The sequence below is a fragment of the Crocodylus porosus genome, unplaced genomic scaffold, assembly GCF_001723895.1.
Source record: "Crocodylus porosus isolate Cpor-Errol unplaced genomic scaffold, CroPor_comp1, whole genome shotgun sequence".
NCBI lineage: Eukaryota > Metazoa > Chordata > Crocodylia > Crocodylidae > Crocodylus > Crocodylus porosus.
In genome coordinates, this window is record NW_017728948.1 from 71195169 (window position 1) to 71218591 (window position 23423).

At 42.4% G+C, this 23423-nt stretch overlaps 1 protein-coding gene across 1 annotated transcript in view; it reads right to left on the minus strand.

The window, feature by feature from the left end:
• The window catches only part of GRID2 (glutamate ionotropic receptor delta type subunit 2), a 1453399-nt gene that overhangs the window by 260247 nt on the left and 1169729 nt on the right, over positions 1-23423 (minus strand). Inside the window, exon 7 of the mRNA XM_019552630.1 lies at positions 11727-11924. Coding sequence (XP_019408175.1) covers positions 11727-11924 — 198 coding nt within the window. The remainder of the gene's footprint in view (positions 1-11726; positions 11925-23423) is intronic.

Sequence of the window (23423 nt, forward strand, 5' to 3'; positions counted from 1 at the left end):
CCCCCCTCCTCCACCCCCCGACCCCTTACTCACCAGCACCAGAGCCCTGGTGCTGAAACATGTGGCCTGGCCAGCTGTGTGTATCAGCACCAGGGTGAGCGGCCAACCACAGAGATGCTCTGGCAGCCAGAGTGTCTTTATGGACAACCCAGCCTCCGGCTGCCTCAGGGCATCACTTTTTTATACTTTGCTTTTTTTAGACCCCTGGATATCATTTTTTTGTTCCTGTATGTGTCTGTTTTCCCACCTCAAAGGGGTTTGAGGCAGGGCACATCCACACTTGCAAGCACATGTGCTTGCAGCATCTCAAATAGAAGCAGTGCAAATTTGAGCCGGGGTTTTTGCCTCAGTGCATGTGCTTGGACATGCACTTTTGTTATGCAGCAAATTGTGCCCTGCCTGGTTTCTCCTGGATCTGCAGCCAGCGGGTAGGCAGCATGCTTCAGGACTGGGTAAGGGGCCAGTCATAGAGATGCTCTGGCACGCTGCCTGAGCATCTCTGTAGGACTGAGCCTCCAATTACCCTGACCCAGTTTTTTCCCCTGGGTTTTTGTTTGACCCCTGGGGTCTAATTTTCTCCGCGCACTGCAAATTTGCAGTGTGGAGAACATTTTTTCATTCTTGCATGTATCTCTTGCCCTGCCTCAAAGGGGTTTGAGATGGGGCAAGAGGCATGTGTTCATTCATTTGGACGTACCCATGAGATTTTTTTCTGGCCCTATCTTCCAATTTGTCTAGGTCACTCTGAATTCTTGCCCGACCTTTCAGCATATCCACTACAGCCTCTGGTGTGGTGTCATCCATGAACTTGCTTAGGGTGCAATCCATCCCATCTTCCAGATTGTTAATGAAAATATTGAACTAAACTAGCCCCTGGAACAACCCTTGGTACATGCCACTTGATATCAGCTACCAACTAGATCTCAGGCCATTGACCACTACCCGTTGAGCCTGACAATTCAGTCAACTTTCTATTCTACCTTGCAGTCCATTCATCCAACCCATACTTCCTTAGCTTGCTTCCAAATCCTTACAGGAGTGAGGCAAGTGTGCCTCCTGTTGCCATTACCACTTCTATGTGGTGCCATTACTACTCCTAATGGAACCATTAGCACAAAGAATAAGAAAAGACAAGGTCATAAGTGAAGTAAAGGTACCAGGAGGGGAAAAGGTAACATGCATACTATACATGGGTGATATAAGTAGTAGTTAGAGATAGACTTTGGAAAAGGTGCTAAAACATACATCAGAATAGAGAAAAGTGATGGGAGCTAAAGTAAATAGATTGAAAAGCACCGTAATGGGAGTGGGGAAATGGACGGACTTGGAGAAGGCCCGCAAATGAGAGAGAGTTAAATTAGTGTTAGGGATCCTGATGGACACTGAGAGGAAAGATAATACAGCATGGGGAAAGGTGATAGCAAGGATACAGGAAAAACTTTGGTTATGGTCTGGAGGGATTCTATCCTTTACCAGAAAAGTGGTGGAAGTGAAGGTTGTGCTACTGCCAATTATTCTGCATACAGGAATTGTATTCCCATTGACATGGTGCCAGATAGCAAAAGAGCAGAGGGAAATGTGTGTACTCTTTTAGAATGTGAAAAGAGAAAGGCTGGCCAGAGCGCACCTGTACAAAGAAAAAGAGATGGGGGATGCCAGATTTGGGATTGTTCATCTATGCAAAATATGTAAGCACAGTATTAAAGGTGACAATGAAGAGAGAAGGGAAAGTAGAACATATCACCTAATTTCAAACAACTGCACTTTTGAGGAAATGGGGAATATATTAGGTCTCTTTGAAGAGTCTATGGGCATGGCAACAGCCAATTCATTACACCAGAATGGAAGGTTTCATGCAGAGGTATAAAACAGGGAAGGTATGGCTGGAGGTCTTGAAGGATCATATGAAACTGATGAAAGCAGTAAGAGAAAGAGACAGGAAGGCACTGGTAGGAAACGTCACAGAACAAGTGAAGAAGGTGTGGGGAGTGGTGGCAGGTAAAAATCTAAAAGGGGAACATGCTGACTTAGTGTGGATGATTGTAAGAATATTGAATATCTTGCTGGTGACAGGTGCAACACAGATAAGCCTGATGAGTTCATCTAGTGTGACCTGATGAGTGCCCATGGGATAGATGTGGGGAAGAAGAAATGGTGGGATGTTTTGGGAGTGTATGTTTGCCAAGGCAGTGTTCAAAAGGGTCTGCTGCTTTTTGAGTGTCACCAAAATAAACCTGTTGTTAGTGCAGGAGATGGTACTATATCAACTCAAACCAAAGGTACCAAAGAAAACTTTAAGAAACTTAATAACATATTTTAAGACTAATTTATGGAAAATAATAAATCTCCAGTTTTGTAAGGCTTTCACTGAAAGAGAGTGCCTGAAGCTGGGGCTGTACAAACTGAAATTCTACATCAATCAGGACAAGAGATCAGAGACGATGAGGCAGAGAAGTGGAGGAAAAAGGACTGGACAAACTGGTTTCAATAAAACAACATAGAGGAAAACAAGTAAACCAACAAGTTAAGGTTAACAAAACATTGTTTTTCAGATATTATAGGAAGTAAAAGGAAGGCCCAGGGCAGAATAGGACCACTACTGAATGGGCAAAAGCAATTGGTGACAGACATGGGAGACAAGGCTGAACTCCTCAATGAGTTCTTTGCCTCAGTGTTCCTAAACAAGGGGCAAGACAAGTCTCACAATGGGATTGGAGAGAGGCAACAGCTGGGCGTCAGACTACCAAGTGTTGACCCTGAGATGCTGCAGAGTCACTTGGAAGGACTGGATGCATTTAAGTCAGCAGGCCTGGATAAGCTCCATCCAAGGGTACTGAAGACACTGGCTGATATCATTGCACAGCCACTGGCAAGAATATTTGAGCACTCGTGGCTCATGGGACAGGTCCTGGAGAACTGGAAAAGGGGCAATGTGGTCCCTATTTTCTAGAAGGAGAGGAAGGAGGATCCAGGCAAGTATAGGCCAGTTAGTCTTACCTCTATCCTTGGCAAAGACTTTGAAAAGATTATTAAGACTCATATATGTGAGAGCCCAACAGGAAAAATTATGCGGAGGGGAAACCAGCATGGGTTCATAGCAGGTAGATCATGACCGACTAATCTAGTCTCTTTTTATGACCAGCTTACAAAACACCTGGACGAAGGAGTAGGGGTTGACATAGTTTATATAGACTTCAGGAAGGCCTTCAATACAGTATCCCACTCCATACTGGTGAACAAGTTAAGAGGCTGTGACTTGGATGATTACACAGTCCAGTGGGTGGCAAATTGGCTAGAGGGTTGTACCAGAGAGTGGTGGTGAATGGGTCGGTATCGACCTGGAAGGATGTGGGCAGCGGGGTCCCGCAGGGATTGGTCCTTGGACTGATACTCTTCAATGTCTTCATCAGTGACCTGGACAAGGGAGTGAAGTGTACTCTGTCCAGGTTTGCAGATGATACAAAACTGTGGGGAGAAGTGGACACACCAGAGGGCAGGGAACAACTACAGGCAGACCTGGACAGGTTGGACAAATGGGCAGCAAACTATAGAATGCGATTTAACAAGGAGAAATGCAAAGTGCTGCACCTAGGGAGGAAAAATATCCAGCACACCTACTGCCTAGGAAATGACTTGCTCGGTAGCATGGAAGCGGAAAGGGCTCTTGGAGTCCTAGTGGACTCCAAGATGAACATGAGTCATCAATGTGATGAAGTCATCAGAAAAGCTAACTGCACTTTATCATGCATCAGCAGATGCATGAGAAACAGAACCAAGGAGGTGATACTTCCCCTCTATCAGGCACTGGTTAGACTGCAGTTGAAATACTGCATCCAGTTTTGGGCGCCACACTTCAAGAGGGATGTGGATAACCTGGGGAGGGTCCAGAGAAGGGCCACTCGTATGGTTAAGGGCTTGCAGGCCAAGCCCTACAAGGAGAGACTAGGGCACCTGAACCTCTTCAGCCTCCGCAAGAGAAGGTTGAGAGGCGACCTGGTGGCTGCCTATAAGTTCATCAGGGGGGCACAGAAGGGTATTGGTGAGGCTCCACTCACCAAGGCGCCCCTGGGGGTCACAAGAAATAATAGTCATAAGCTAACAGAGAGCAAATTTAGACTGGACATTAGGAGGAACTTCTTCATAGTTAGAGTGGCCAAGGTCTGGAATGGGCTCCCAAGGGAGGTAGTGCTCTCCCCTACCCTGGGGGTCTTCAAGAGGAGGTTAGATGGGCATTTGGCTGTGGTCATCTGAACCCAGCACTCTTTCCTGCCTATGCAGGGAGTCAGACTCGATGATCTATTGAGGTCCCTTCTGACCCTAACATCTATGAGTCTAGGACTGGTGAGAAGGGCAGAAACTTTTAGGTAGTTACTGAGTTAATAGTTTTTACATCTGTTTCTGTATAAAGAAACAGTTCTGTAAGGGGTTCTGTTGTTGGAAGTTGATGTATTTTTTTTAAAGGTTTAATATATGTAGTTGTATGTTTTTGGATATGTAGTTGTCTTTTCCATATGAAATTTTGGTAAAACAAGAACACTTAATACGTGAAGTTTTGTAAGTGTCAGGTAAAATGTGTGTTTTTAATAAAATGTTGTTTAAAAAAAAGGTTCCCATCAGCATTTTTTGGCACCAGAGGAGAGTGCTGGGATGACTTAGATGGGGTGAGCCCCAGGGGCTCTATCTCCTCAAGCCCGGTGACGCAGCCAAGGCCAGCCCCACTCCAGCTCTGGGCCCTGCCCCTGGGTGGTGCGGGGTTGGGGTTGCACTGGGCCCAGTGCAGGGAAGCAGCCAGGGCCAGTGCAGGACTGGGGAGCAGTGGACATCAGTGCTGGTGCTGGGCAATGACCCTTGGTTGTGGGGGGTAAGGGGCAGCCATATGGGGGCAGTGAACCCCTTCCCCTTCCCTGATCTCTGCCTGATGCCAGCCCCAGCCTCACTCCCTCCTCTCCATGGCCCTTTCCCCTTCCCCCGCCAACTTTCACACAGGGGGGTGGTTGCGTGTGCTTAGCCCCCCCATGTTTTTTTTCCTCCCTCTGCCCCTGGCACCCTGGTCAGCAACCGGATTCTGGTGCCTCCCCAGTATCAGGAGGCACGAGTAGCTCCTGCTTGGAGGGTCATAAATTTATCCCTCTGAGATGAAACCAGTAGTGGGGAAAGCAGTGGGGGGGCATGTAGTGGGGAGAGGGTAGGTGGCTGTGGGAGGCAGACAGCCCCCTTGCCTCCTGACCTCTCTGTGGGGTCCCCTGCAACCTTCCCCCTGCCCTTGTGATGCCTGTTCCCCTGTCACCCATGCTCTCTGGCACCTGCCCCCTTCCTCTGCCCCTTCCTTAAAGTTCTTCCCCCCACCTGCTCCCCACAGGTTCCTCCCTTCACCGCCTCTGTCTGTTTTCTTCCCCACTCTCCCTGCCTACTGTCAGGCATGGCCCCAGCTCCAGTTCCAGCTCCATTCCCTCCCAGGACACAGAATGTACGGACGTTTGGACACCTGCCCAGCCATGCAGCAGTGTTTGGGCTGCAGCTGCTGCCACTGTGCTTCAAGCCCAGGAGAAAAAGGAGCTGGAGCCATGCCTGACAGGAAGTGGCAAGGTGGGGTAGGGGGCAGAGGCTGTGGGGGGTAGGCAGAGGAAAGGGAGAGGTGACTGCTGTGGCTCTGATTCTGGCCCCAACCTGGGCTCAGGGCAGGAACTGGAGTTGCAGCAGCTCTCTGGACCTTTCCACCTTGTACTGGAATCCAAAATGAGGGGCTTTTTTCCCCATGTTGAATGGGTTAAAAATATCTCATCTTGGATTTGACTAAATATGGTACATTTACAAAAGACAGATTACTACAGTGTTAACTGTTAGCGTTAGTCATAGCTTTTTAGAGATAAAAATGTTTTCATAGAAGATGTGTTGAAAGACATTATGTGAAAAAGCAGTATCAGACTTCTGGTAATATGTTGCCTCAGCTCCCCGGATAAAATCCTTTCAGCATTATCATTCTGTTGTGGTTATCAGCCAGCTATCACAGAGGAACAGTGTTGTCCTAACGGAAGCATTTAATTTCCTTTGTCACACTACAAAAGTAATTGTGGTATAATTATGTCCAATATGGTAGTAAAGGGGGGCAAGTGTGAAAGAAAAAGTTAAGAGATAAGTGTTTTTTCAGTGCTATTCTGTTTAGATTTCTTTTTCACAAAGAATATGTGGAAATATTCTACTCTATTACCTAACATTCCCAAATTGTAACCATTGTGTTATACAAGACATGTTTTTTAACCACTGATATTAAAAACAATCAGTAATGCCTCTGGCTAGTACCATTATAGTGAAAAATCCTGGCTGCTTCCAATGTGGCTACTGTATCACTGTGGTTGATTCATGTTTTTTATAATTAAAAGCTGGCTGTCATAAATGAAGGACAACTCATTTGATGGAAGGATAAAGGCATCAATCGCATCAGTACATAACTCACTGAACACACGAGAGTCAACAGGAGTGTTGCTACTTATTTCAAAAGAGTCAGGATTTCACAAACAGTCCCTATTCAGTGCTCTTTTCTCAGGCAAAATCCCCACTGCTATCACACTGCTTGCCAAACAGCAAGTGGTGAATTGGGAACATAAGGTCTGATTTTCAGAGGTGCTAAACACCTGCAATTCTTATTGACTGAGTTGTGGACCATACGCATAGTGACATAATGAACTGCAAATGAGACCCATAGTAATTACAGTTTTCACTTAACAGTTGATCCACTGTAGGTGAGTGTTTCTAATTAGGTACAGATTCTGTCAAGTTACATAAAAATTGGAACATAGAAAAATTAAATGCCTATCATGTCAAAATAAATCAGAGCTATATCCATACGCAGAAGTCAAGGTTCACTAAGTGCTTTACAGGAACAAAGATAAATGTATGCAATTATGCCAATATTTAGATGTAAAGCTGCCAATCCAAATTATAGCCATGTAAAACACTCCACTCAGTAAGTTTTAACAACTTATCGCCAGATATCATAACCGTAGTTATGCTGTTTTAATAAACCTCACTATACAGTTACAATCCAGAAATCTTGTTCAGTGTCCCCCCTCAACCTGGAAGCACTTAAGCTCACCAGAAACATCTTTTGATGCAAAAGTACCCTAGGCACTGGCAGTTCTGTTTTTTGCACATGCCAAGAACTGGCCCAGTCTGAGTAGCTAGGTGCCCAACTGCTGCCTATAATTCCCATTCAGATCCATTAAGAAGGGAGAGAGGCATCTTAGTCCCCTGAGGGATGCAGTCTGCAGATAGACTCTGAGCATGCCTAATGGATGCTGATAGCTTTGATCAGCCACAGATCCTTTGTTAAAAAACACAATGAATAGTGGCAGTTTTGTTATCTAGTTTTTCTATTATAGCCTATTGCAGGGATGTCAAATTCACTGGGGGTCCTGAGCCAAATCCTAGCTGCTGGGGATCCTTTTAGGTCCAATTCAGCCTGAGCCAGGGAGCAGCAGTGCTGGCCATCATAGTGATGGTCACTGCAGCAGTGACACCATGGTGGAAGCAGGGAAAGCAGCTGTAGGCCAAGCAGTGAATGGTGTGGTGAAGGCATGCAGTGGTGGTGGGCCAGGTGCCCACTGATGGCCATGTGCACCAGGGTCCCTTGGGCCCTATGTTCTGTAGTATGCCTCACCTACTGCTGACCATGCCTTCAAATTCCCTGTCCTCCTGTTGCCTGATGAGCCAGATGGAGCAACTCCATGGACCAGGCTTTTGACACCCTTGGCCCTGGGTTTCAAGAACTCATCCAAGAAATGGAAGACCTGGGTCCAAAGATGGGGTTCCAGCTCACATTTTCAGCTCTCAGAAGACCCAGGAAAGGAATCTGTTGGATAAAAGATCCAAGCCCAAATTGGGAGTAGTGACAGGTTTGGGTAGGAGGGGCCCAAGACTGCAACTCACCCAGTATATAACCTGTAACCTACAGTTCCAATTTGGAGGTAACCTCACTTGCAGAACACCGAAGGAAGAATCGCAAGTGTAGGACAGATTAGACTGATCACCTGAACCACCCTTTCCGTGAACAAGAACTCCCGTTCACGCTGAAGCTGTGGAGCGCCCGAGTGGGACCGAAGGAAGGGGATTTGTTCCTATCACTGCTGAGACCAACCCTAAAACCATAACTAAAGAATGAAAGTATCCTTGGGGATTTGGTTTCTAGGAATTCTAGGATTGTAAGTATACCATGAGAAATAACCTTTACTTGTAATTGTAGTTGTTTTTGTAATACTAATTCTTATAGCATTGTTTGGGAAGGATTTCTTAAAGCTAAGCAGTGTTATATGTGTAGCAAGGAACTTTAAAATAAAATTATGTTGTATGAATTAAGTGTGCAATCATTGTGAAATCATGCAATCAACCAAATACTCCCCCAGCCAGGTGCATCAAACGAGTCAGTAAATTGTGTGGGATCTTTCTCTATTCCATAATCCACTAGAGACACCTCTCTCTCACTGTGATTCATTCAACAATGTGTCATGAGAATGTTGCAATTTTCCAAGACATTTAGAAAATATTTGACTTGTCCATGTACACATTGTACCCAGATCTATCCTGGCTCATGTACCAAAGTCCAGAGTTCAGATCATGGATTCATGAACTACCTTTGCACGGTGCTAACAGGACTACTACTTGAATGACAGAAATCAAGCAACTCTATAAATACATTTTTTTCCAATAATTTAGATACTTTTTCTAAAGAATGTTTTCCATTTTCTAGGTAGGTTTTTGAGTTCTGGGAGCAGAACAGAGCTAACAGTCAGTAAGAAGGAAGCAGATTTTCAAGACATTCGGTGAGAGGTTTTTCTTCAGTTTTTAGAATGAAAGTTCTGCAAGGCCAGGACTGTGCTTTCTGCTATGTCTATACTGCTTTCAATTTGCTTACCTACTAACACATTGCATGGAGCCACCAAAAACGATGTCAGTGTAAATAACTCAATGGTTGGTTGTGGAAGCAATTTGCAAAGTTTGCAGGTAAAATTTAATGGGCAATTTCAACAAAGAGTAGGGGTCATTGAAATCAGATACAGGGCCTTAGATCATTAAGTGCTTGGGCTAATAGATAATGATCAAGACCAAACTTATTATCTGCAGTTAATCTTTGTAACCATATACTCCTCTCACTACTAATTTTATCCACTTGTTCCTGTCCTCTCACTTATTATATTTTTAGGCTGGACTTCTCTAGCTCTGGTACCATCTCCTACTGTATGTATAACAGTTAGCTGCCATTGCTGCTACTCTGGCTGATCTGGGTACAGGGGAAGCCCAGCTGTTCAGAGTGCTGAGCTTCGCAGGGGATAGCAGTGACAGCAGCTGGGTTTCCTCTTCTTGCATTTTCTCCCTGATGCCCCTCATCCCCCTCCCCCGACCCCATGTCCCACCTTCATGTCTCCCACTGGCTGGGAGCAAGCACTGGAAAGAGAAACCCACCCACCGCACTGCTGTTCTGGACTGACGCAGTCACAGGGGAACCCCAGAGCCACTCTTAGGAATGACTGAAATCTGGGGTCCAGATGGAGTCTGTGGGGAACAGCTGTGCAAGGAGCTGGGCTCAGCTAGGAAGAGTGACAGTAGTGGGCAGGTTTCTCTTTCCAGCACCTGGTCTGGAAGCAGAGGCTGGGAGGAGGAACCTGTGAGCTGCCATACCTATCTCCAGTGGAGATTAGTATCCCACATAGCCTCTCCCCAAAGCTCCCACGTCAGCCAGACAAAAGTGCCCTGCCTTTATGTGTTTGCTTCTTGCCTGCCTCTCCAGTGTCACCTGCCAGTCCAGGGGCTCCATCCCCCATGCAGTCAGGGGGGTGGTGTATTGCACCCACCCTTAATAAATGAAAGATTCACCCAGGTCAGTTTGAAGCACTTTTTGGAAGGTTGGAAACAACCTTAGTCATTCTTGTATCTTCCTGAATTGTTCCTGAAGGTTGCATTATCTCTACGTCTCTTCTGCAGGTATTATTGAGCATCTACAGAGTGATACAACCAGGGCCCATCTACATGTGCAGGTAAAGATATGATGGGATCTAATGAGTGATTGTGGACTCAGGCATTAGAACCCATTGGGCGTTAATGCCAGTCCCATGGAAATAAGCTCCCATAGCTGAGAGCCCCCTCAGCTGAAAGAGCTCCCAGCCATGGGAGCTGGAAAATTGCAGTAGTGGCCCATGGCTACTGGGACCAAGAGTCCTGCAGCTGAGGACTCTGGGTTCCAGCAGATGTGGGGCACTACTGGGACTCCGATTCCACAGCTGCTGGGTGCTGCCAGGGCTGAGAGTCCCCTCAGTTGTGGGACTCTCAGCCCTGGCTGTGCATGGTGCACTGGCTGGGAACTGTCAGCTGACTGGGCTTCCAGCCCTAGAAGCAGACCCTGCTATACATGCAAAATGAATGCTGAATAGATTTTATTGTACATTTTACAGCAATAACTTTATAGATGGTTGGACCTTTTATGGTGCAATAGTAAATTTGCATGTGTAGCTGGTCTAAATTGCATAATTAACCTGGTAATTGTGTGATACATGTAACATGTGGGGGGAGGGCAGTGATAGCATAGGTCTACTGGGGCCCTGTATTGAGAGAGGCTGAAGCTATGCTTCACAGACAGCTGGTAGGCTGTGACTTTAGTTGGACCTTTTTTTGCACTGGCCATATGCCTCTGTAGATGCTCAACAGCAGCAATAGAGGTGAAATAGTATAGTTTAGTAGCTTTCACCTAAATTCCCATATTGATATTCTCAAGCTGTACAGTAATGGTACCTCCCTTTCTCTATTTTTGTATTCCATGGAGTTACAGTGTACCTTGAGAAGTTCCAGCAGACAAGCTTCAGTGATAGAAAAGACAGAGAACAGATCTTTGCCTTGTTCTGGTGGGAAATGGGAGAGCCACACATTCAAGGATCCCAACCAAAATTTGTTCCACAGATACCAACAGAAGTTAGGGTGGTAAAATTCATAGGGAAACTTTACCGCTATCTATGAAGTTTGCAGGGTCTCTCTGATAAGCTATTATCTTCAATTTCAAATCAGGGAAGGTGAAGGCAAAGGATCAGGTTAGATGAGATGGATGAAAAAGTGAAATGCACTGTTTTCATTTGGTTTAATTTAGTTGTGTTATGATCTTAAATATTTACTATAAACTGAAATGAATGAAATGGTTTATTAATTACAGATTAATTCTGTAAAGCCTTTGATTGATATAACTATATAATGAAATTACTATTATACATCAGTAAAAGATTTGTTGATTACATACTTAACTTATTAATCTCACCGATATTTCTCTAAGTGCTATACATAATTGATATTGTTTATTACTAATTACTATAATGCATTTTCACATCTAAAACAATATATTCTTCTTGTTTATGCCAGATCTTACCAAATTAATTAGGATGTTGAGGGGCCTCCACTATTCTGTCTTATTTAAACCCACAGTGTAATAATGGATGTCTGAGAAACTGCTAATACCATTTAATTGGCCACCAGGGGTCACTGATAAATCATTCCATCTTCAGATCCTGTTCACCTTCTCCAGGGCCTTGGTAGTAGGAGCAGATTCTGTTAGTGTAGTCGGTGAACATCACACAAAATGTCATCACTAAACCATCAGCTGAACCACCCAACGATGCAAAATCCATAAATAAGTTTCATATTTATTGGTTTAATTATACACCTTTAATTTAATAAATTATTAATATCCTTACCTTAAACACTAGTTCTCCTATCAGTCCATTCCATGACCCATCCTCCTGGGGGCTTCCATATTTGTGGTCTGGTGCAACATAAATTTCATATTTAAAGCCAAGATAATTGGCTAAGGCTTCCAAGACATCTATTGAGAAGCCCTGGTATTTCTTCGGTTTCCCCAAAACATTTTCAGATACCATCACAAATGGCTCTTCCTATACAGAAGAGAAAGGAAGTGCTTGAGGTAGAAGCAAAAAAACCCCCACACAGACTACAAAGATGCCTTTAAGAGCAAAAGTACAGTAACTAAAAATATCTGAAAATCAATCTATTTTATTTCTTCAAGAAGCTGGTCTAATACTTCTTTAATTTAATCACAACAACTAATATTACAGTCCGCAGGTAATTCCACTAATTTACATATGGTGAGTAATGACTGTATGTGGCAAAATTGGATTCTGTCATACTCCAGGCATGGGGCTGTGCATGTGTACAAATGCCAGAGCAATCTATTGTTTGTGTTGCTTTGTATAAACTTTGTAGTACTAGAAAAACAATGAACGTCTAGGGTCTCTGAGTAGCAATGCCATTGAAGACTAGTACTGAACGTTACATTGCAAAGGCATGTTTTCCAGCCAGGGAGTAAGAGGGGGCTGCTCCTGAGCTCCTCCAGCCTCCCTGAGAGCCTGTCAGTGAACGGGACAGGCTGTCTGACAGATCTGCTTGATAAGCTGTTGCCATTGTGACAAGAGCTCAAGGGGCTGCCCTCAAACTATCTCCAGGGATATGGACTGATCAAATGGTCTCCACAGCCTGATTAGCAACAAGAAGTGGCACCAGCACAGTTTTAAGTTGCTGGTGCTTTAATGGGCTGCTGGGGGTCAAGCTGTCATGGCCGCAATGGTGATAGGACTGTATGAAAGCAGCCCAGGGCAGCAGGGGTTGATTGGGTGGCCACCAAATAGAAACGACCTGATCAGCCCCTGCCACCACCACCTGCAGGCAGCTCCATCATGACCGCAGTTGGAAGGGAACAATGACAGGGCTGCATGCAAACTGCTTGGACAGCAAGGCAAATAGGGCAGTCTCCACTGCCCAATCAGGCCCTGCCACCACTCTAGCATACTCACCATTACCACTCAGTGGCAATGGTGAAGGGGCTGCTGTCAAGCTGACGTCTTCAGAACTCTTTGACAGCTTCCTAACTTGGCACAGTATAAGGGAGACAACTACTCTCCCTCCCTCCGCCTTGGAAGTGAGAAGGGAGAGAGGAGTACTGTGGCATACCTGGGTCAGAAAGCCCTGTATACAGGTTAAATTTATTGCAGAAATCTTCCTACAACAAAGTTGGTCTTTGAAATAGCATTTTTTTTTGTGCCATGGATTCATCGTTTTTGGGCTTGATCAGCCATTCTTTAACATAATAGAGCCTGAATGTGTAGACACTGGCTTTTTGCTGTGCTAAAATAGCAGATAAAGTGCAACAAATGTTGTGTGTGTCAGAGGCCAGAGACATTCTTCTGGCATATATTTCTTCCCATTATCTCCTTTCTTGGTGTGGTAATTTACTGCTGGCTATGAGCATACACAAACTGCTTGCTTATAACCTACACAAAGCCCAATTATAAATGATTGACTACTTCCTGATCTCACACACCCAGTCTGTTTTACACATGTATAGGGTAGTTCCTGCTCCCCTACATGAATGTACTGTTCAGGTTATCAAGGCTATTATAACATTTATGCCATAAAATATGAAATCATAAAAGTGGGTTCCCATAGCTATTTGTTCTTCTCTGTCAATAGTTTCCAGATCAACTGTACTGTTCACAAGTAAAGAATGTTGTTTTCTTAACTGCTAACTCTAAAAGGCAAGCTGCTTTTTTTTTTTTCATTCTGCATCTCCTACAGTCACCAGCACTTAAATATTTATGCTACCAGAGCTTAGCTGAGAAAGTTGGTAGTTGTACAAGGCGATAGAGAATCTAGCTGTACTGGGTCACAAGAGTTCCACTGTCAATAATTTAAGCAGATATCACAAGAAGGTACATGAAGAGAGGGTATTTTTTTCCAATAAGAAGGCTTAATTTTTGTATACTGTTGTAATTTTCCTGATTATAATTACACATTAAGGACACTGTTTGACATATGAACATGTGACAAGCTTATGTTGCTAGAATATTCTTTTGTGACTCTGAAGGGGAAAAACAAAAAGAGGAATTAACCTACCTATCAAGGTGACATCATGCAAATCACAGGTGAAATTGTTCAAAATCAGTCAGGAGAAATACAAATGGAAAACAACTCAACCTAACCTTGTAAGTTCTTTCCCAGTGATTGGGCCTCAATAAGCATTAAGGGGATTGAGACTAAACTAAAAAAAACATACCTTTAAATTAAAACAAATTGTGAATTCTGATTTTCTGATCACTTATATGACAGATTCCCTAAATATAAACCTAAGCTGCTTGAATAAATTAGCGCTTCCACGAAAATGCCTGCAGTTTATCAATCTAAGTGCATTATGCAAAAGGTTCCATAGATGCACTTGTAGAAAAGGGTGTTTCAAAAGTTGATAATTTTCATATTAGCTAAGATTTATTCACATCACTTGCTGGGTTATTAGATAATGGCTGCTCATAATTCTGAATCTGTATTCAGTCACTTAAAAAGCAACTGCTAATTGCTCAGTTGATTTACAACACTGCATAAAGTGTGCTGCTTTCACAGTTAACTCCATTCCTTTATTAAACTAAGTAATATTTTGTGGTGAGAGAGCAAAAGTGAAAACAAAAAAAGAGGTCCAGTTTGTTTATGGCTAGCAAAATACAAGTTGCCAGTTATTAACCCTTGCATATTGTGTTGAATCCTGGGACAGCAAAAATACCTAAATAAACAAATCTCAAACAAGAGAGTTAATGACTATCTTTCTTGTAATCCATTATGATTCTGTTCACATCCTTGGTACTCAGAAGACATTCAAGAGAGGACAAAAGCATTTCTTAAGTGTGGTTTTGATTTTTTTCCAAAAAACTGCTGGCTGAAACTACACTAATGTCTTTGTGTTTTGTATGTATATCAATTAGTCTCTAGAGACAGGGAGATACAAACAATTCCTAATAATGTATGTGTTTAAACCCCCCCCAAAGCTGTTAGTTCTTGTCTTTGAAGAAATGAGAAAATTAATTAATCAATCAATTAATTAATTGTCATGTACTCAATAGGAATGATAGAGAAGATAAGAAGTGGCCTTGTGATGGATGGGTTCCAGAGACTTGCACACTAGGTAAGAAGCTAATAAATGGCTATAGGCAGTTGCTCTCAGGTTACAGAAACACCCTATGACAAGCCTGATCCTGTTTTTTCTCACAGTTGGTCAGGCAGTATCATGTGGGAGGAACACCCTACTGTTCATGTCCTCCATGCTAGTAAAGAGCTTGAACTTCATTGTCTACTCCATTCAGGGACTTAATTCAGAGGTCACCCCTACAGAGAGCTCTAGGAAATCCCAGACAGCAGCCTGTGAGGGATGAGGTGGAGACAGGAGATGCTAAGAATGAGAGGTCATGGTTTGTCCTGTAGAAATAGATGAACCAAGTGTATTTCAGGGCCCCACTTCCACTAAAGTAGCCTTGCGATGGACCTTCTAATACCACAGTGGGCCTTCTGGCCATCTGAATCTTATCTTTTATATGGCTTTGTTGTCTTTTAGGAGCTGCCAAAATCATTCATTGTGTTCCAGCCTGTCAGCTAGAAAATAAAGCCCATCTCTATCCATGCAAACATTTTGATGGAGGTACCATCTTCCACTGACAACACTCCTCTGTGCTTCATTGTCATTAATGAAGTGGGGTCTTAGAGAACAAAAAAAGGAATGGAGCTCATAGTAGCTCTGTGATTATAATGCTTACTCTATGTCATTGGTTTCCAGGGATGGGGTACTCATTCAGCTATCCATGCTTTTGGGGTTCTGTCCTCAAGTCAGCATTCAGCAGGGACTGGTGGGGTGGTAAACAGCTTTATCTTTATTAGGATAAGGATTCAGCAACTCACATGCTCACAGCTTGCAGGGAGAACTACAAGTACCAACCACCACAAATCACACCCACAGGACACCAGGGGAAGAGACTGGGTAGTCCCACTTCTGGCCCCTTAAAGGTACATTCCATATACCACAGTGGTCATTGCTGAAGTGTGATGTATGGAATGATCAAAGCTTATTGAATCAAAGGATATGACACACAAGATTAGCTGGAAAGAAATGAAATTGCAAAGCACATGTAACAGGGAAGCTAGAAAGCATTTTAACTATTTATAAGCGCAAGTGCTTTGTGCATGGTTTTTAGAGGGCAAATCCCTTTCCAGAGAAGTGGCCTAAAGTTACACCCATGATTAAAATAATATGACATAACAAAAGCTGAAGATGAAATGACAGAACCAATACATTGGGAATGAAAAAAGAGAGATCCTTCCTTTGTCAATTAACTTTTATCCCTGGAACTGTTAATTGATTTGTCACCTCTCATCACAATAGTATCTGAGCACTTCCCACACACCACAGTGGTGGATGAGGCTGATATTTCCCTTTCACAGATGGAGAACTGAGGCACAGATTTCATTATATGTATAAGAAGGTAATACTGCTTTTGTAAAGTGCTTTGAGATTTTAGGATTAAAAGGGCAAAATATCATTATTAATTTCCTTGATGAAATTCCCACAGGCACATGCCAGCATTCTAGATAGTGTATTATGGGTAAATTTCAGGAAATAAAATGTCTTAAAAAGTAAGTAAAGTAAAATTCATAGCATCAACAGGTCAGTTTCTCCATGAATTTTAAAAACTAAATTATATTCAGTGGCCTATTTGAAATGCCTTGGTGGTTTCAGCCAGTTCTGCATGGACATTATGTCACTTCTGGTACCACTGGCAAACTCATCTGACAGAGATACTGACATTTAAAAAGGCTTGGAGACCAAATTTGCTTATGCCAGAGGTGGTCTCTTTGTCTTATAGTGAAGGCTTACAGGGGGAAATGGATGCATAATGGGAAAACTATGCTACCCTGCATCTCTCCTCATTTTGATTCTGCTGATAAACAGACTAAATATATTACTATCTTTCACAAATACTAAATTGTTCTCCTTCCCTCCTCCCCAGTATTTTGCATTATTTTCACATTTAGCTGACTGATGTGTCACCACTGAGGATCATGTTTCTTATTTTATTATAAAATAGTCAAGAAAACAGGTCTTGGAATAAAGCCTCTTTAGCAGTGAAGAGAAAGTTGTTGATTTGTGAGAACTAGAAAAGGAACCTTTTGGGGTTTACAACACACATGGAGGCTTGACTATAAAACTGCAGATGGATGGCCTTATGCGCTTCTGCTGTGTTTGGAAGAGTGTTGAGATTAGGTAATTAAATGGGTGATTAGAATTCATAAAGCATATGAGAATGACCTCTGTGTCTAGTCTTTATAAATTTCTGAACATACTGGGATATGATATTTTAATATTGAAGTCTGAATTCATTAAATGAGACTCCATTAAGGAGTCTAAATTTTCCTTTCTTCTCTGGCAGAGACAATAAAAAAGAGAGAGAAAGGAAGCAGTTGAAACAAGAAATGCAGCTTTCCCTTATACATAATTTCATGTTTTATAGATAGGACAGTCATCCTGAACTTAGTACTGAATATAATATATGGTGCAAAGGCATAGTAAATGATTCCTATAGATTGAGTGTGGCCTCAGCAATCATGAGGTAAACATTTAGCATGGTATTTTACTACTGCCGTCACCTGCAAACATTGCAGAACTACTCCTGAATGCCAAACTTATGCTCATTCCTGGCTGTTTCATTTCTGTTCCTTCAACTGCTGAACATTCAAAAGCAGCCATTACCCCTGAGAAAGGTTATAAAACATAGTCAAACAATTTTTCACATGGGAGACTACCTTCAACTTGGTTGGTGTGTGCACCTTTTCCCTTTCTTGACTTTTAAAAAGTTTAAGTCCTGGCTTTTAAACACTGATTGTTTTGGACTTCATTCCTCTCAAGATTTTTAAACAAATATTCAGCCCCAAATACTTCATTTTCTTGAGTGCTCTACTGACTACTGTTCCAGGGATTATACTTGGCTAGGAACAGCACAGCAGCTTGTTATTTTTAATTGAACAGCAAAGTGCATTACTTTATGTTAGAATCAATGGCTAAAATTTAATTGAAACATTTAAGTTTCTCATTACAGAAATTCTCCCTTTAGTAATAGTTTAAAAAAATGAGAGGCACACAATACCCTCCCAATAACAATACTACAGTAAAGATCTTTCTCAAACCTACAAAAGCAAGGATAATTAAAATCTTGTACTCCTATTCTGGCCTATTTTGCTGAAGTGGTATATAAGCAGCAGTTGGATATGAAACAACCATTTTAGGAACTTTTGTTACAAAAGGGATGATCCTCTCAAAGCACTCCCACTGACCCAAACTATCAAGATGATCAGGTCTTAGAGGGAAGAAATGAAAAGAAGTTCAATTCTATTTAAATTTAAATTTTATGAGGTTATTTCCCCAGTGCCATTTCTTTTTCAAAAAAGTGCCTTTGAAAATCTTCTATTGTCTTACTACAGGACTGAGACTTCTTTCAAAGAAATGTTGTATCAGAGGTATCCATCAAGATGCAGTCATTCTTTGGGTATTCATTTTAATTCATGGTAATACAACATGCCAAATAGTCCTTTCTGAACCATTTCAGCATAGACTAAAATGATTAGAGTGCTGTTTACACAATGCAATACAGTGCCATATAGCTACCTTGGCTGATAGCAGTATAGCTGCATTAACAAGGCCCTGTACCCAAGCTAAATAAAGTTGCTTTCAGTAGCCTAGTTAGCTCATTTTAAGCTACTTTGTGTGTGTTTACACAGGCAGCTATAGCAGCATTGTTACCATGCTGTCATCCAGTACTTCCTTTTTGAAGTACTAAAAGATAGAAACAAACCACGTTAAAAATTACTGTAGTCCTCATACAGGTGGTTGAGGTAGGGCAGGGTAGCACCTCAGACAGTGGCAACATGTTGTGGGTGCACAGGAGTCCAAGTGCACCCCCTGAGAGTGCTGGTACACCCCCTGATGGGCTGCACTGTCTATTTAGGTAATGGGTAGCTGGGAAGCACCAGTGTCCCCCCTGTGAGCACCGGCCGGGGAGTAGGGGCACTTCCAGGAGCACTGCAGCCATTTCTGGGAGCACTGTGGCCACTACATGGTCAGTGTGATGGACTGCAGGGGAGCCCTCCCCCCCAGTCAGCATGATCATTTACAGGGGGACCCCCCCCCAGTCGATGAGATTAGCCGTGCACCCCCAATCACTGACTGGTCGCTGGGGGGGGCACATGCCCCCCCTGACTCAGGTGGCACCAGTTACCCATGACCTCAGAGACCAATTGGTTCAGAGAGGCATGAGCTTTCATAGGCAACACCTTTGTCAGATGCTACAAATGAACTGGCATAAAGTGCATTCATAACATTAGATAAAGCAATAAAAGCTCATACTCTCTGAATCAGTTAGCTTCTAAGGTATCACCCTGCCCTAGATTCTGCCTACAACTACTATGTAATAGAGCTGTCAACATTCTGGTCATTTGGGAAAAAAAAATCTTTATTTTACATATCACCTTTCTACTGATATTCCCCAATATATTTACTTGAATCCAAGTTGCAGTATTTCTCCTCATTTAACGTGAAGAAGAAAAAGCCTCATCCTGCATTTGAGTACCAGGCTGGGGCCAGGGCTGGATTTGCCACCACTGCTGCTTGGGCACAGTTGTTTATTAGTAGGGAAAGAGATTTATGTGGGGAGAGCATGGGGAGACAATGCAGTGTGGGAGGGAGTGAAGAGATGGCATGGTGCCAGGGAATGCTTAGGGAAGACCACACAGAACAGGGGGTAGGTAGCACAGGGGAGATGGTACCACAGTAGAGAAGCAGCTGCATTCCTGGCTCTGACCCCAACCTGGTCAGGGGCTAGAGCTGGAGCCAGAGCTGCCACAGGGTAAGGGGGGGGGCAAGTCATCAGAGGGCAGCGGGGGGGGGGCAAGCAGCAGGGGACAGGTAAAGGCACTAGGGTGGTAGGCATCAGAGGGGGGAAAAGTGGAGGGGGACAAGGCATGGAGGGATAAGGGGAGATGTTAAGCTGTCTGTAACACCTCACCATCCTTAGCCTCTCATACAACTGCTTTCCTTGCTGCAGTGGGGGCAGGGAGGGAGGTTTAAGATGACCATCCAATAACTAGATTCTATATATACATGAATCTATCCAAGTTATAATGTACAATTCTGCATATATAGAATCTAATTATTGGAGGTTGTCTTAAATTTGAAGTCATCTTGGATTCAGGTAAAAACAGGAGGTTATAAAGATGTGTGGTGATTATTATCCTAGTGTAAGTGAAAGGGAATTTGAGGCACCGTGAAGTTATCTTGCCCCAATTTAAAGATATATCAAAACCAAACTGGATCTCAAAATCCTGATCTCCATTTTGGGTGGATACAAGCTAATTCCTACTAAGTTTTTTTAAAAGTAAAAATAGTGCAAATAAAAAAAAATATATACTTAATAATTGTTTCCTTTCCTTTTTCAGTGGAGAAAGTATAATAGAAACCACAGAAATGCAGAGGTGGAAGGGGCTCTAAGAAGTCATGTAGTCCACCCCCCATTTCCCTTGCTTTGGAAGGGTAGGGATAAGTATCCTTAGACTAATACTGAGCATAATTTGTCAGAAAGTTCTTTAAAATTTCCAATTAAGGAGATTCTACAACCTCCTTAGAGTATTTCAGTACTTAATTGTCCTTGTAGTTAGAAAGCTTTTTTTTCTAATATCTAACCTGAATCTTCTTCATGTAAATTAAGATAATTACTACTTGTCCTGGATATTAAGAAATATTCATTCTCCTCTTTACAACAACCATTTATCTGCTGAAAGGTTTATTATGCCCTTCTTCATTTTCTATTTTTTTAGATTAAAGAAAACCAGTTTCCTCATAGTAGGTGTATTCCAAACCACAGATCATTCTTCTTGCTGTCTATTGGATTATCTCAAATTGTCTATACTTGCTTAAAATGTTGTATTTCAGAGTGTCCACAAAAAGTTAAGGCTTCACCAGTTCTGTGAATAGAATATTCACCTCACATATTTTACAAATGACATTCCTGCATCTGTCTTTGATGAAGAAGCTGTATTCAGTATTTCACATACAAATGTATATGCACTGCTTAATACATTACAATGTTAACTGATTTATAGGGATGCATCTACATGTCCATTAAAGGGCTCCAATACACATGCAAAGAGCCTCTCCTGACATGAGGTTAGATCAGGTTCAAAACGGTCACCTGATCTAACGTAGATTACAATGGGGGGACTTGTGGGGACAAATCAGGGGTCTGTGGGGGACAGGAGGGCAGGTGGTATCAGAGGTGATCAGAGGGATTAGGGATGCAGGTGGCAGCCACACGAGGTGCTCTTGGGGTCTGGGGAGGGGTTGGGGGATGGAGGCTATTTTTAGCCCTGACTCCTACCCAACAAACCTACACCCTCATCTCTCCCTCCACTGGGACTTGCTCAGCTTCTGACAATGGCAAATGCTGATAAAACTGGGAGCACCTGGAATAATGTGTGGGAAGGAAGACCGGGGTGGGGACTGGCTCGTCCACTTGGGGGTGGGGGAGGTGAGGGGCTGGGGAGCTAAAAATAGGCCAGTGCTGGGGTGTGAAAAGTAGAGCCCTGGGTCTGGGGCCAGCAGTTGGGTTTTCCCAATCCTGGGGCTGTGCAGGTAACTGTACAGAAGTTCCAGGCCCTAATCTAACCTACATCAAGCAAGTCTGATACTACATTCTCTAGGTCTATCTTAGACCAGATTCCACAATTTTTAGACCAGTCCATGTGTATGGAACTTCTGCACAGTTATGGGTTTAGATTGATTTCTGATAACTGACACCAGGTTTGAGTGTAAGGTCTGCATCGGGGTGAAATAAGCTACATTGGGTGGCCATTTTGAAACCAGTTTAACTTCCCCCTAATCCCCCTGGAATGTCTGCACTTAGCCTATTTTTGCTTTACTGCTCTCCAGCTGTAAAAAAAGGATAAGAGCAGCTCCTTAATCACTGCACAAAGGTTATGAAGTAATAGGTGAGTATATGTTGTATGCATAATAGGTGAGTATATGTTGTAAGCATCTTGCATTGTGGTAACTATTTTGTTCACCTCTAAAAAAGGTAAAGAAAACCTTTAAAATTAACCCACTACACAAAAAGCATTCATTTTAATATTTAATTGTTAAAAATATGGCAATAATAGATTTTAGGGAATGGTAAGTGATATGCAAATTTGTCAGTTTTATGGCTATAGCTTCCTCCCTCTCCATTTTGCTTAAAAATGGTCAGACCATTTTTTTTTCCTGAGCCTATAAAATCAAATAATGACTTCAAACAAAAACTCACTAACAAAGAAACAATTTATACTGATCTCTTAAGTATCCATCCATAGTCAGGCTTAGACATTTGGGTTTAGGTTTCCAGGCAGGAAATGAGATTAAATTGCAGCTCTAGCAGATTATTTCGTAGGAGGTGGTGAGGTTCATGATGTGTATAGCAAATAGCCAAGTTATTCTGCCATGCATTAATCCTTGTGATGATTTTATTTATTCATCAATGAAATGAACACATCTCCCAGTCTTGCTATAAATTACAGTCATTTCTCTGAACATTTTTCTTCATGTTTTTGGGCTATAAAAATGCTTTCTTCCTGATTCACCTTGATAAACGTGAACAACAGGGGGAGAGAGAAAACAAGAAAAGTGGAGATTTGTAGCTGGCTTGAGAATTTTGTATTTTATACAACAAATAGCCCCAATAAAATATTTAAAAACTCTATGAAATATTTTTAAAATAGTTTAGCTGTGACACGTGTGGCAAGAACAGAGTACCTGATGGTGCGATATATTATAAAAATGTTATCCTTGGCATTTGTTTGAATGACCTCACTTATCGCTTTGCTGTCATTTAAAATGTATGTACAGGAAGCCTTTGTACCATACTGCTATATTACGTATGTATATCTTACACACAAATATAGATAATATGTTACTTACTGATCCATGTCTAATTGCAATATGAATATTACAATCACGGGAGATGGCTGAGAAATACTTCTAACTTTTCATACTGTACTCCAGGACTCATATGAAGGAGAAGCATGTTTGCCAATCATGCTGATAACATGCTTACAATGCACTATATGCATCCTGTGTACCTTGAAATCCCCCCTTCATGTTACACATAAGCATGGATTCTGGTTTTCTCTGATTTAAAAAAGAATCCCCAATTTTCAATTAGAAAAATAACCCCAAATCTACATTTTTCCATGATTAAAATGAAACCACAATATCTCTCTCTATGTATTAGCAGTGTTTCATTTAAATCATGGGAAAATGTGGATTTGGGGTTACTTTTTTTTAAACCAAAAATTGGGGTTTTTTTTAAATCAGGGAAAACCAGGATTCCTGTATATATGGCATAATTAACCAGGTAATCACTCCTTAAGTTGTGACCCAGCTACACGTTCATTCAATTAATGGCATGATAAAAAGCCCCCCAGTAAACTAAAAAGTTATTCCACAAAACATGTGGAATAATTTTGTACCTTGTTATAATCATGCC